The sequence below is a fragment of the Condylura cristata genome, unplaced genomic scaffold (genome assembly GCF_000260355.1).
Source record: "Condylura cristata isolate star-nosed mole 26May11 unplaced genomic scaffold, ConCri1.0 scaffold00015, whole genome shotgun sequence".
Taxonomy (NCBI): Eukaryota; Metazoa; Chordata; class Mammalia; order Eulipotyphla; family Talpidae; genus Condylura; species Condylura cristata.
The window spans coordinates 6,086,316-6,096,476 of NW_004567116.1; the positions used below are offsets into that span (position 1 = coordinate 6,086,316).

The following is a 10,161-nucleotide window of genomic DNA, read 5'->3' on the forward strand; positions in this document are numbered from 1 at the left end:
GGGGCACTGATGGCGGGCTAGCCCAAGATCACCCCCTTGTCCGCCCCGCCCCCCATAAATTGAAACGACCAAATTCTATGCGTAGTCACAGGAGGAAAAGATGCCGAGGCCGCCTGGGAGTTTTTCTCGGGAGCTGGTGGACATTCATTTACATCCTGTTGAATGTAAGGGGACCCTCCATGTGCCGGGGCGTTTCTAGGAGGCAGGGAGGAAGAGGTGACCCCAAAATGCCATCCAAGGATTCTTGAGCTTTCACTCCAACCAGGGGCACAATTTGTAAAGCTGCTTGGAAGGATGAGATGGGGCACTCCCCCCTCCCCGGAAGTGGGGAAATCCAGGGTGTCTGGAGAACTGGGGTGTAGCTGGTTGACAGCTGAAGAGCAGTCCCGGAGAAGTGGGTCTCACTCACCCCTCCCTCCCGGAGTCTTCCCACCCGCAAGTGCGCACTTGCCAACTGCAGAGTAAGGAAGCAACTTGAGGTGGGGGTGAAGAGGGTACATGAGACCCCAGCCTCTGAGAAGAACAGGGTCTCAGCTGGGGGTGCCCAGCGCAGGCTGACCCCCAAAGAACTGAAATCTGCAGGTTGGCAGCAAAATGGGGCAGAGTGGGGAGGGGCCAGTTTCTTGCACTTGTTCTGTGACTTGCCTGAGGCAGCCCTGTGGGGTGCACCAGGTGACCCCAGTGCACAGTCTAGGATATGGGAGCAGCCTGTGAGGAGGGAGGGCTGGCTGGCCTCTGCCCGCCTGGCTCTGCACGGGGAGCACGTCCTCACCCCCTGCTTTCGTTTTTCGGTTCCTTGGTTCCTCTGCGTCAGGTGTTTCTAACTGGCCTGGGAGAAGCTGTGCTTTCTATTTTGGGTTTCAGCATCCTCAGGCTCAGCAGCGGTGGAGAGTGGGGTGGGGAAGTACTCTTCTGTAAGAGATAAAGGCCAGGTGTCCCCAGTGGGAACCAAGCTGGGGAAATGTCCCCTCCAGAGCCTGTTAAAATTTGTGCTAAAAGCTCTTGGGAGAATTCTGTGGTTCTGACCCAAGCGACCAGGCCACGTTCCTGGGAAGGGAAGCCACTCTGCCGGGCCCCACTGCCTGGTGTGGTCCTGTGGCGTGCGTGGTGCGTGTCCCCTCTGCGGTGACCTGCTGGGAGCCATCTTCCACCCCAGCCCTGGCTGGAGCAGTTGGGCAGGGACAGGGTGTGTGAAGTCTTTGCTGCCCCTTGCCACAAGCCCTGGGAGGATTGTTGCCAGCCCAGACAGCCTGTGATGGTTGTGGAAGGAAGGGAGAGAGAGGGGAAGAGCAGGAGGCGATTAGCACCTGGTGCGTCCTGGGAGAGGGCAAGAGGAAAGTCTCCTGAGGACATTTGCTTCCTGATGCATCTGGAAGGAGCCTGCTCTTCCTTGCCTCGTACCTACAGAGCGCTGCTCAAGTGGGGTAACTCAGAGCCCGCTGCTCTGCTCCACGAGAGTGGGTGCCCAGATGGGGACCCGCCTTTGCCGTGGGACGCCGCAGGTGCTGGGGAGGGGTTGAGCAGGGAAACTGGCTAAGCCCCGCCCACCGCACTCCTGTAGGAGCTGGAGGACCTGCAGAAGGCGCTTCCCCCATACCTGCGCAGTCTGACCAGTGACGATGCCAGCGTCTTGGTGTGGCACGTGCTGCTCCTGCCCGTGAGTGTCCCAGGGGCTCCTGGCCTTGGGTTGGGGCGACGTAGGCCCGGGCCAGGGCAGGGAGCGGAGAGGGAAGGCCGTACCTGCCTTTGCTTTGAACGGAGGTTATCAGTGGTCTTTCTGGTTGACTGCTTCTGCGGTCCAGGGCCGCTGATGACAAGGCTGAAAGGCTTCTGGATGGAGGCGGAGACCCTTCCTCAAACACTGGCCTGCATGCCCCCCACAGGAGCTTCAGCAGACAAACAGCATCCAAAAACAGAAGAAAGAGGGCGCTTTCCTCGCTAAGGATGGCCCTGTCCATCCTTAGGCTCATCCCGTTGATCTGACCCGTTTTTCAAATGAGGAGACTGCGGCCGTGGTCCTGTCCCCGCAGCCAGGATCTGCCTTGCGCGGCTCCCAGGCCTCTACCCTTTTGTGACCCCACTCTTCATGCACCTGAGGCCTGGTCTCCCCAGAAACAAGGTGCCATCGGGGTCCTTGTCCCTGATCCTTCTTAAGCAAGGAGCAGGAGATGCTGGGGCCAGGAGAGGAGGGGAGCTAGCCCTCAGCCCTGGGAGGCACAGCTGTGCCTCGGTGCCCAACTCGACCCCTTCTCTTGCAGGAGCGACCACCCTACAATCTCAAGGCCTTCGGTCTGCGCCTCAACTTCCCCAATGATTATCCCTTCAAGCCACCCAAGGTGACCTTCACCACCCAGATCTACCACCCCAGCGTGGACGTTGATGGCCAAGTTTGCCTGCCCCTCATCAGCAGCCAGGACTGGACACCTTCCACCAAGGCCTGCCAAGGTGGGACTGGACCTGGCCTGAAGGGAGAGATCCCTGGGTAAGGGGGGCGGGGCTCAGTGACTCTGAGTCAGAAAAGCCCAAAGGAAAGGCGATAAAATGGGGAGTCTGTTGTCAGATAAGTGGGGTGATGCTGAGATCTCGGCTGGGCTGTCTGCACCTGCCTCTGTGCGATACCTGGGCAGGTGTGACAGAACCGGGCCGCTGTGGATCCTCACAGAGAAGCAGCTGGGCTGTGGAGGGAAGGATTTGGACAAGAAGACCACTGTGCCTTGGCCACATGTCTGTTCCTCTCTGGGTCTCAGTGGCCTCTATGGCAGTTGAGGGGACTGACCAGATAACAATAATTCCCACCACTTAGTTGAGCACCCCAGCACTGGCAGCTCAGAGCGCCACTGAACCCCCCAGCATCCCCATGAAGTGCCTCCACTGGCATCATCGAGTAGATGAGGACCCCGAGGCCCGTGAGAGCTCGAATGCCTGCTCACGAAGGTCCTCCAGCTGTCAGGAGAGCGGGGCCTGGATACGGCTCAGATGCCTCTGGACTTCCGGCAGTGGAATGTTCTGGAAAGGCACTTTCCGCTTGCTGCAGCCTCGTGTCACTCTTGAGCACTTGAAATGTGTCTCGTATAACAGGAACTGGATTCTTGATTGTGTTGCCCTTTAATTACTTTATATAAAATATAATCAGGCATGGCTCCGAATGACCCCACTGGGCGACTCAGCTCGGGCTCCTGGGCCTATTCAGTGAGCCATCTGCCCGGTGCCTGGCCAGCTCAGGACAGCATAGCCTGGGACGTGGGGTGGAGGAGGCCAGGGCAGAATGGTCCTGGGATGAGCTTCAGGGAGATGCTGGGATGAGCAGTCTGGGAGATGGGCCACCACCTTGACCCATTTCCCAGAGGCCTCTGCGAAGAGTTAAAGACCACGGGAGCCCCCTTTTCTTAAGCAGAGAGAAACAGTGGTTCTCCTTGAAAAGGGAGCGGGGCCCAGAAGCCCTGTTTATGTCACCCACGCCCTTGGAGCTGTGGAACATCGTGCAAGAACCTCTGATGCAGGCAGCCGGACAGCCGGACAGGGCGCTGGACAACAGCAGCAGGATGTGAGGGTGTCAGCCCTCTGACCGCAGAGTCAGCCCAAGAGATGGGCCCTTCTTGCTGTGTGTGGGGGCTAGGGGGCCTTCCAGGAGTGTGCAGAGTTTCAGGGGCTGTGGGGCGGGGCCCCATCTCCCCATTCCCAGGATCTTTTTCTCAGTCACCCTGACCATGACCTGGTCTCTCCCCCCAGTCCTGGAGGTCCTCAACGAGCTGGTGAATAGCCCCGAGCGGGGGGAGCCCCTGCGGTTGAAACTTGCAGAAGAGCTGGAACAGGACCCCGGCCTGTTCGACGAGAATGCCAGAGAGTTCACCCTCCGCTTTGGGGTGGACCGGCCCTCCTAATTCTTCCTCTGAACCCGCTCTGCTCTGGACCCTCCCCTCTTTTCCTGATGGACAACTGTGCCTTTTTGGACTGGGGGCAAAGCTGAGCCTACTTTGCTCATTTTTTAACGACTTGTCAGTGTGTGTGTGTGCACGTGCGTATGCGTGCTGTGCTGTGGGCCTGGGTGTGTGTGGGTGTTGTATGAACCCACTTCCAGGCGTAGCTGGACATCTGTGTGCCTCCCTCACTGTGCTCCAGAGCCAGGGGGTTTAGGCTGTGGCTCTCTGGTGCTCTCTGGCACAGTGAGGTCTCAGCAGTTGCTCCATTTAGAGACGGGTCACCTGCCCGCCCAGCTTGCAGATGAGCGCAGCAGCCAACCACAATCAGGGCCCCAGCACTGGAGTTCGGGGGGCAAAGGGCACTACCGGGGGGCACATGGAGGGAGTCATATTTATGATGGAATGATTGGTTGGTTGATTGATTGCATTAGTCAACTTACTGACAACAGGTCCCAGGGTAGGCGCTAAACCTATTGCTAAACCTGTTCTTTTCCACTGAGGAAGCACGGAATGAAGAATCTAATCTCCATCCCAGAAATCTGACTCTGTGGTTTCAAGCCCCTGGGTTGTCGGTCCCTGGGGACTGGGCTTCAGGCTGGAGCAGTGTCTTCCCTGGCTTCTGTGTAGGAGGCGCCCTGGAAACCACATGCTCACCCAGCCTTTGGAGTCCCAGATGAATCCGGGGCCTGGCTGAGCAGTGGTTGAGGGGGTGCGGTGGTTTCATCAGAAAGGGGTAAATAACCTGCTTCCCATGAGCTGGTAGCTCCCTGCGTCTGAGGCCCATGTAACCCCAAATATTGTGGGCCAAGTTGTCATGAGAGATCAGGCCATTCTTGGCCAGGGAGTCTTGTCCTGGCGGGGCAGCCCCCCATTCATAGTTGAGGCCCTGAGGCCCAGAGCACTTCCGCCGATCGCCTGTCCACCCCTCCTGCCCAGCGCCGGGCTGGCTGCCTTTGTCGGGCTCTCACGAGTTGTTCTCCTCGGCGCCAGGCGCCAAGCCAGACAAGCATGTCGGCAGGAGGCCATACCACCTCAAACATGGGAAGACAAAAGCCAGGCAAGACTCCAGCCAGAGCTGGAAGGGTTAACGTAACCAGCAGGAACGACTTTCTGGTTACAGCTGTCTTGAGCTACTGGAAAACCACTGGTTTTCAAGAGACAGAACATGAGGTGTCTTTGAGTCCAGGGGGTTACCCCAGGCCCCACTCATCAACCCTGGGGGAGACGTCTAGACAGTGTTCTACCTTGAACCCTGCCCTGGAATTACTTAAGCTGGGAGAGAGTGGAGAGAGGGAAAGAACTGGGAAGCCTGCCCACCCCATACCGAAGGCTGTGTGCCAGGCACGGGGTCTCCCCCCGCCCCATTCTCCCACTCACCTCCACGGGCTGGTCCTCCCATTATCCCCTTCCAGATGGTACACATGGGCTCAGAGAGGTCAACTCACAGCGCAAGGTCACACAGCCCAGTTGCTCTTCCTGATGCCCTGCACAATTGCTGCCCTGGATTTGTTATTCCAGAGAGGGGTGGGCCGGGGAGGGAGGGAGCACTGAAGGGGCCGGCAGGGCTCTAGCAAAGGACTTTAATGGACTTAGGACTAGGGCTGCTGCCCTTCCAAGCCCAGCTCTGCCCACGGGGCCGGCGAGCTCTTCACTTCTTCTTGGTCTTCACCAGACCCTTCTGCACGAGGCTGCGGTACAGCTCCTGGATGTAGGTGTAGACGCACTTGGAGTCGGGCACAGCCAGACGCACCATATCATCCACCTCTAGCAGCTGGGCACAGTCAGCCAAGTTCCTGAGGGCAGGGGTGGGGCGGGGTGAGGAGCAGAGGTGAAGGATGAGGGCGCTGGGCGGGTGGGACAGCCCCTCCGCATGGACCCACAGAACGGGGCAGGTTGGCCTTGCCGTCACTGCACTGCGGGTCCTCACGTGTGCGCGGGCCCCTCTGGTCTCAGTTCTTGTCATACGCGTGCCTGTGTCCCCTGGGATCCAGACCAGGCCCCTCAGGGGAGTCACAAGGACGGGATTCCAGCCGAGCAACAGCTTGCAGCTGCACCCCGCTCCTCTCCACTGAGCCTCCTGCATTTATTGGGAGCCTCTATGCCAGCAGGGAATTCAGCTCTGAACAAGACCAAAGCTCGTGTCCCCCTCGTGGCATGACACTGTCATGGCAGAAGAGCCAATAACCCAAAGCTTGCAGCACTGCGTGTCGGAGAGGGGAGGAGACGTGGAGAAGAATACGGCAGGGCGGCTGTTTGGGTCTGTTCCTGCGCTACAGGGGGAGGGTATCTTTTTAAAATTTATTTATACAGGGCCCTCCCGGTGGCGCAGCGGGTTAAAGCACAGCACTGAGAATCTAAAGCCGCTTCCGCATGAGTTCGATTCCCGCCTGTCCCGGAGGTGACCACATGGTGTGGCAGACCTCTCCTGACCCCCCCGCTGCTCCCCTCAGCAGTGTACTTCATCCATCTGCCTGTTCTACTCCCCACTCTGTCTCTGGTGAAGCCTCTCACCACCCCTGAGCCTCTGGCCTGTACCCCAGTTCTGTATGCACAAATAAATAAATCTTTAAAAAAAAATTTACTTATGCATACAAGAACTGGGGTGCAGGCCAGAGGTGCAGGGGGTGAGAGGAGTCTGGAGACAGAGTAGCGCACAACAGGCAGATCCACTGAAGTCCACGGCTGAGCAGGGCAGCGGGCGAAACGAGGTCTGCTGTGCCATGTGGGTCCCTCCCTGGCTGGGCATGGAACTTGTGCAGCTGTGGCTGTGGGCAGCGTCACAGTGCTGTGCTTTCACCCCTTGCACCACCAGGGAGGGCCGTGGAGGATATTTTTAAATCAGGCACTCATGGAGGTCGCTTGGAGATTGAGCAAATCATGTGCCTATCTGGAGAAGATGACTCCAGGCCAGGAGACAGCATGTGCAAAGGCCCAGGGGCAGCAGTGCCGGGTGTGCTTGAGCAACTGCAGAGGACTTGGCAGCCCTTTCTGGAGCTTTCCAGCTGTCCCTGGGGCGCGTGCTGCTCCTGGCTTTACTGAGGCTGATAATCTGAGCTAACCATTACCATATGCCCAGTGCTTTATCAAGTCCTTCTCATTTATTCCTCCCTTCCAGCTCCACCAGAAAAGGAACTGGACACTCAGAGGGTTTTGGCGATTTGCCCAAGGTCAGAGTGACACAGCTGGGTGGCTCAGCCCCAGGCTTGCGGGTGCCTGTGGCATCTGTGCCCTGAAGCCAGCTCTTGGCAGCCCCAGCGTGCCCAATCACCATGGGCGCTGGCAGCAAGAGTCCCCGCAGACATGCTCGCTGGGGGCTGAGACAGCTGGGCAAAAACCCAAGTCAGCTGGCCTGGGAGCTGGCGGAGGGGCAGAGGCTGCAGGATTTCAAAGACAGCACAAGCTCCCTGCCACCAATGCAGTGATCCCGACTCCTAGACGCAGGTGGGGTGCTGTTCCTCTAACGCGAGAGAGGCAGAAGGCTTTGCTCCCCCTGAGCGTGGGGAGTGGGGTCAGACCCTCCAACTGCACCACTGATTGAGGCTGGGGGGTGGGGTGGGGGTGGGCTCGAGCTCTGGCTGTTCCTTCTGCAAACCAGGGCTCCTTGGGAATCAAGGGGGGGCGGGGTGTGACCGCTGAGGCAGGGCCTCCTTACTTTGCACACTTAATTTTCTCACCAAACCCTAATGGAGGTGAAGTCAGCTGCAGAGGTCACAGAGGTTGTCCGGGCTCAGAATTCCAACTAAGCTCCTCAAATTCGACTCTGTCCTTGTCCCTTGCATCCGGCTCACACCCTTCCCTTTCCTGCCTGTCACCTTCGCTTTATTCCTGCTTCCTGTGGCTCCGCTTGGCTTGGCAACAAGGCCAGTCAGCTCCCAGGGGAGAAGGATGAGCCAGGCCCCACAGGCCGGGGCCAGCCGGCTGGGGGGTGCCTCATGCCTCTGATGCCACATCCTAGCCACGACTCACTTCCAGATCCCGGCTTTGCCGCTGCCCTCCTGTGCAGACCTAAGACACCCACCCGCTTTCCACTTGTGCCCACACTGTGGGGGCCCGTGAGCATCTTGTGATGCAACGAAAGCACCTGCCAGAACTGTTCATGTGGCTGGTCTTCATCACTTCTTCCTGGACAGGGGCTCCTATCCTGTCCAGAACAGGGGCTCCTGACCCCTCTCTCCTCCCACCCCAGGGCACTCACCCCAGCCCTTCACAAGAAGTATTAAGCTGGAAGAGATCCTCAGCCTGTGGCTTTTAAATGGCATCCTTGGGTCCTCAGCCCTGAGATGAGCTCCAGGGAGCACTTGGGGCTGGTGGGGGTGTGGCAGATGCCGGGCTGCTGTGCTCTGGGAGTTCTCCCAACTCGCAAAGGCCCCCCTTTAGTCTGCAGTATTTGTTGGGTGACCGCTGAATATGTTATTTGCAGAAATCTACTCAGAAAGTAAAACCAGGGGCCCTCCCTGGTGGCACAGCAGGTAAATGCAGCAATAAGAAGCTAAAGCCACTTCAGCACAGGTTCAATCCCCAGCCCTGGAGGTGACCCACATGGCGCAGCAGACCTGTCCTGACCTGCCCGCTGCTCCCCTCGTCACTCAGCCTGTTTTGCTCCCCACTCTGTGTCTGGTGAATCCTCTCACTGCCCCTGCACCTCTGGCCTGTGCCCCAGTTCTGTATGCATAAATAAGTGAATCTTTACAAAAAAAGAAAGTAAAACCAGGGCCTCCTTGGTGGTGCAAGGGATTGAGTCTCAGCAGCTTGAGTTTGATCCCCTACCTGGGAGCTGACCCACATGGCTGGCAGACCTCTCCTGTCTCCCTGCTGCTCCCCTCAGCAGTGGATTTCAGTCGATCTGCCTGTTCTGCTCCCCACTCTGTCTTTGGTGAATCCTCACCTCGCCCCAACCTCTGGCCTGCATCCCAGCTCTTGTATACATAAATAAATAAATCTTTAAAAAAAAGTAAAACTACTTGAAAATCACAGACCGATTTCAGTCACTTTGCTGTGGGGACGGGTGGGCCCAAAGAGGGACGGGGCTGACCCAGGCTCCCCTCAGATTGGCTCAGCACCTCCCAGCCAGGGTGCTACTCATGTCCCAGCGACTTCTTCCCTGTTCAGAGATTTAGAAATGCACCCCTGGGTCTGTGGGGTCCCCCCTGGCCACCCCTTCCATGTCACTCTGCACAGTCCTGTCACCACCAGCCAGTCCCTGGGGCTGGGCAGAGCAGGAGGCTCCCGGTCTGACTCCTCGGGACCCCAGGGTCACTGGGGACACTCAGCCCTTCCTGGTGGGCGCAACTGGAGGCCACGCTCCGGCTGGTGCTGGCTGTTGGGTCTCGGGAAAGCCTCCGCCGCCTCCCGCAGCCACCACCCTCAGCGTCTCTGATTCTTTCTTGGGTCTCACTCCTCACACGCCTGCCTTTCTTTCGAGGACCACCCCTTTCTCCACCACCCCAACACCTCAGCACCCAGCTGTGTGGACCTCAGCCTGCAGGGTGGACTGGAAAGAAGTGGCCACCCTGTGCTATCATGGAGGCTACCACAGGCACAGACTGCTACCAGCAGTCTTGACTTCTCTGCAAGTCTTTGCAGGGGGTTCGGTGTGGTTAGAGCAAACTGAGTAGTTCTCACAAGACACATCGGGTCCACGTTGGAGGTCACAGCCTGTGGCAGCCCAGTGAGGTAAAGGCACCTGGCCACCACGGGCCAACATAGGCTGTGGTCAAGGCCGGATCGCTGCCCCTGGCCAGCTGGGTCCCCCACGCAGGCCACACTGTTTGCCCCGTGTGGGTGTGAGCTTCTGCTCTCCGGCCGGCCCGCTGGGTTCTGCCAATATTGCCTCATCCTGAAACTTCCTGGTGCTCAAGAACCGTTGGCTACAGGGCTGGGTGGCCACTGCCTCTCTCTGACCCCCCAAGTACCACCCGCCCCTACCACGCCCCTCCACGGCGGGGGGGTTGGTCCAGCACTGGCCTTGGGCACCCGGGCTCCCCCTCCGCTGCCACCCCAGCTGGGGCTTACTCGGCGGTGTCGAAGGCCAGGGTGAAGTTGTGCCGGCGCTGGGTGGGGTCCAGAGCAGCGTAGTCAAAGGCGTCGGGGAAGAACTTGTGAATGAGGGCGCAGAAGGCCATGCCGCTGCTCCAGCTCGAGGAGAAGTTCTGGATATCCACGTGCTGTGGGCGCCCGTCCTCAGTGAAGCAGCCCCAGGGCCCCTCGCGGCCCCCACCTTCTGGGCGCCCCCAAGCCGCGC

General features: G+C 58.9%; 2 protein-coding genes across 2 annotated transcripts in view; one reads left to right on the forward strand and one right to left on the reverse strand.

Moving 5' to 3' along the window:
* UBE2L6 (ubiquitin-conjugating enzyme E2L 6) overlaps positions 1-4,519 on the forward strand; it is a 7,440-nt gene extending 2,921 nt beyond the window's left edge. The window contains exons 2-4 of the mRNA XM_012725170.1: positions 1,562-1,657; positions 2,259-2,445; positions 3,730-4,519. Of these exons, the coding sequence (XP_012580624.1) occupies positions 1,562-1,657; positions 2,259-2,445; positions 3,730-3,881 (435 nt within the window). The 3' untranslated portion in view covers positions 3,882-4,519. The remainder of the gene's footprint in view (positions 1-1,561; positions 1,658-2,258; positions 2,446-3,729) is intronic.
* A 985-nt stretch (positions 4,520-5,504) lies between these two features.
* The window catches only part of SMTNL1 (smoothelin-like 1), an 11,805-nt gene continuing 7,148 nt past the window's right edge, over positions 5,505-10,161 (reverse strand). The window contains exons 7-8 of the mRNA XM_004682767.2: positions 9,933-10,095; positions 5,505-5,713 (exon numbers count right to left, since the gene is read on the reverse strand). Coding sequence (XP_004682824.1) covers positions 5,569-5,713; positions 9,933-10,095 — 308 coding nt within the window. The 3' untranslated portion in view covers positions 5,505-5,568. The remainder of the gene's footprint in view (positions 5,714-9,932; positions 10,096-10,161) is intronic.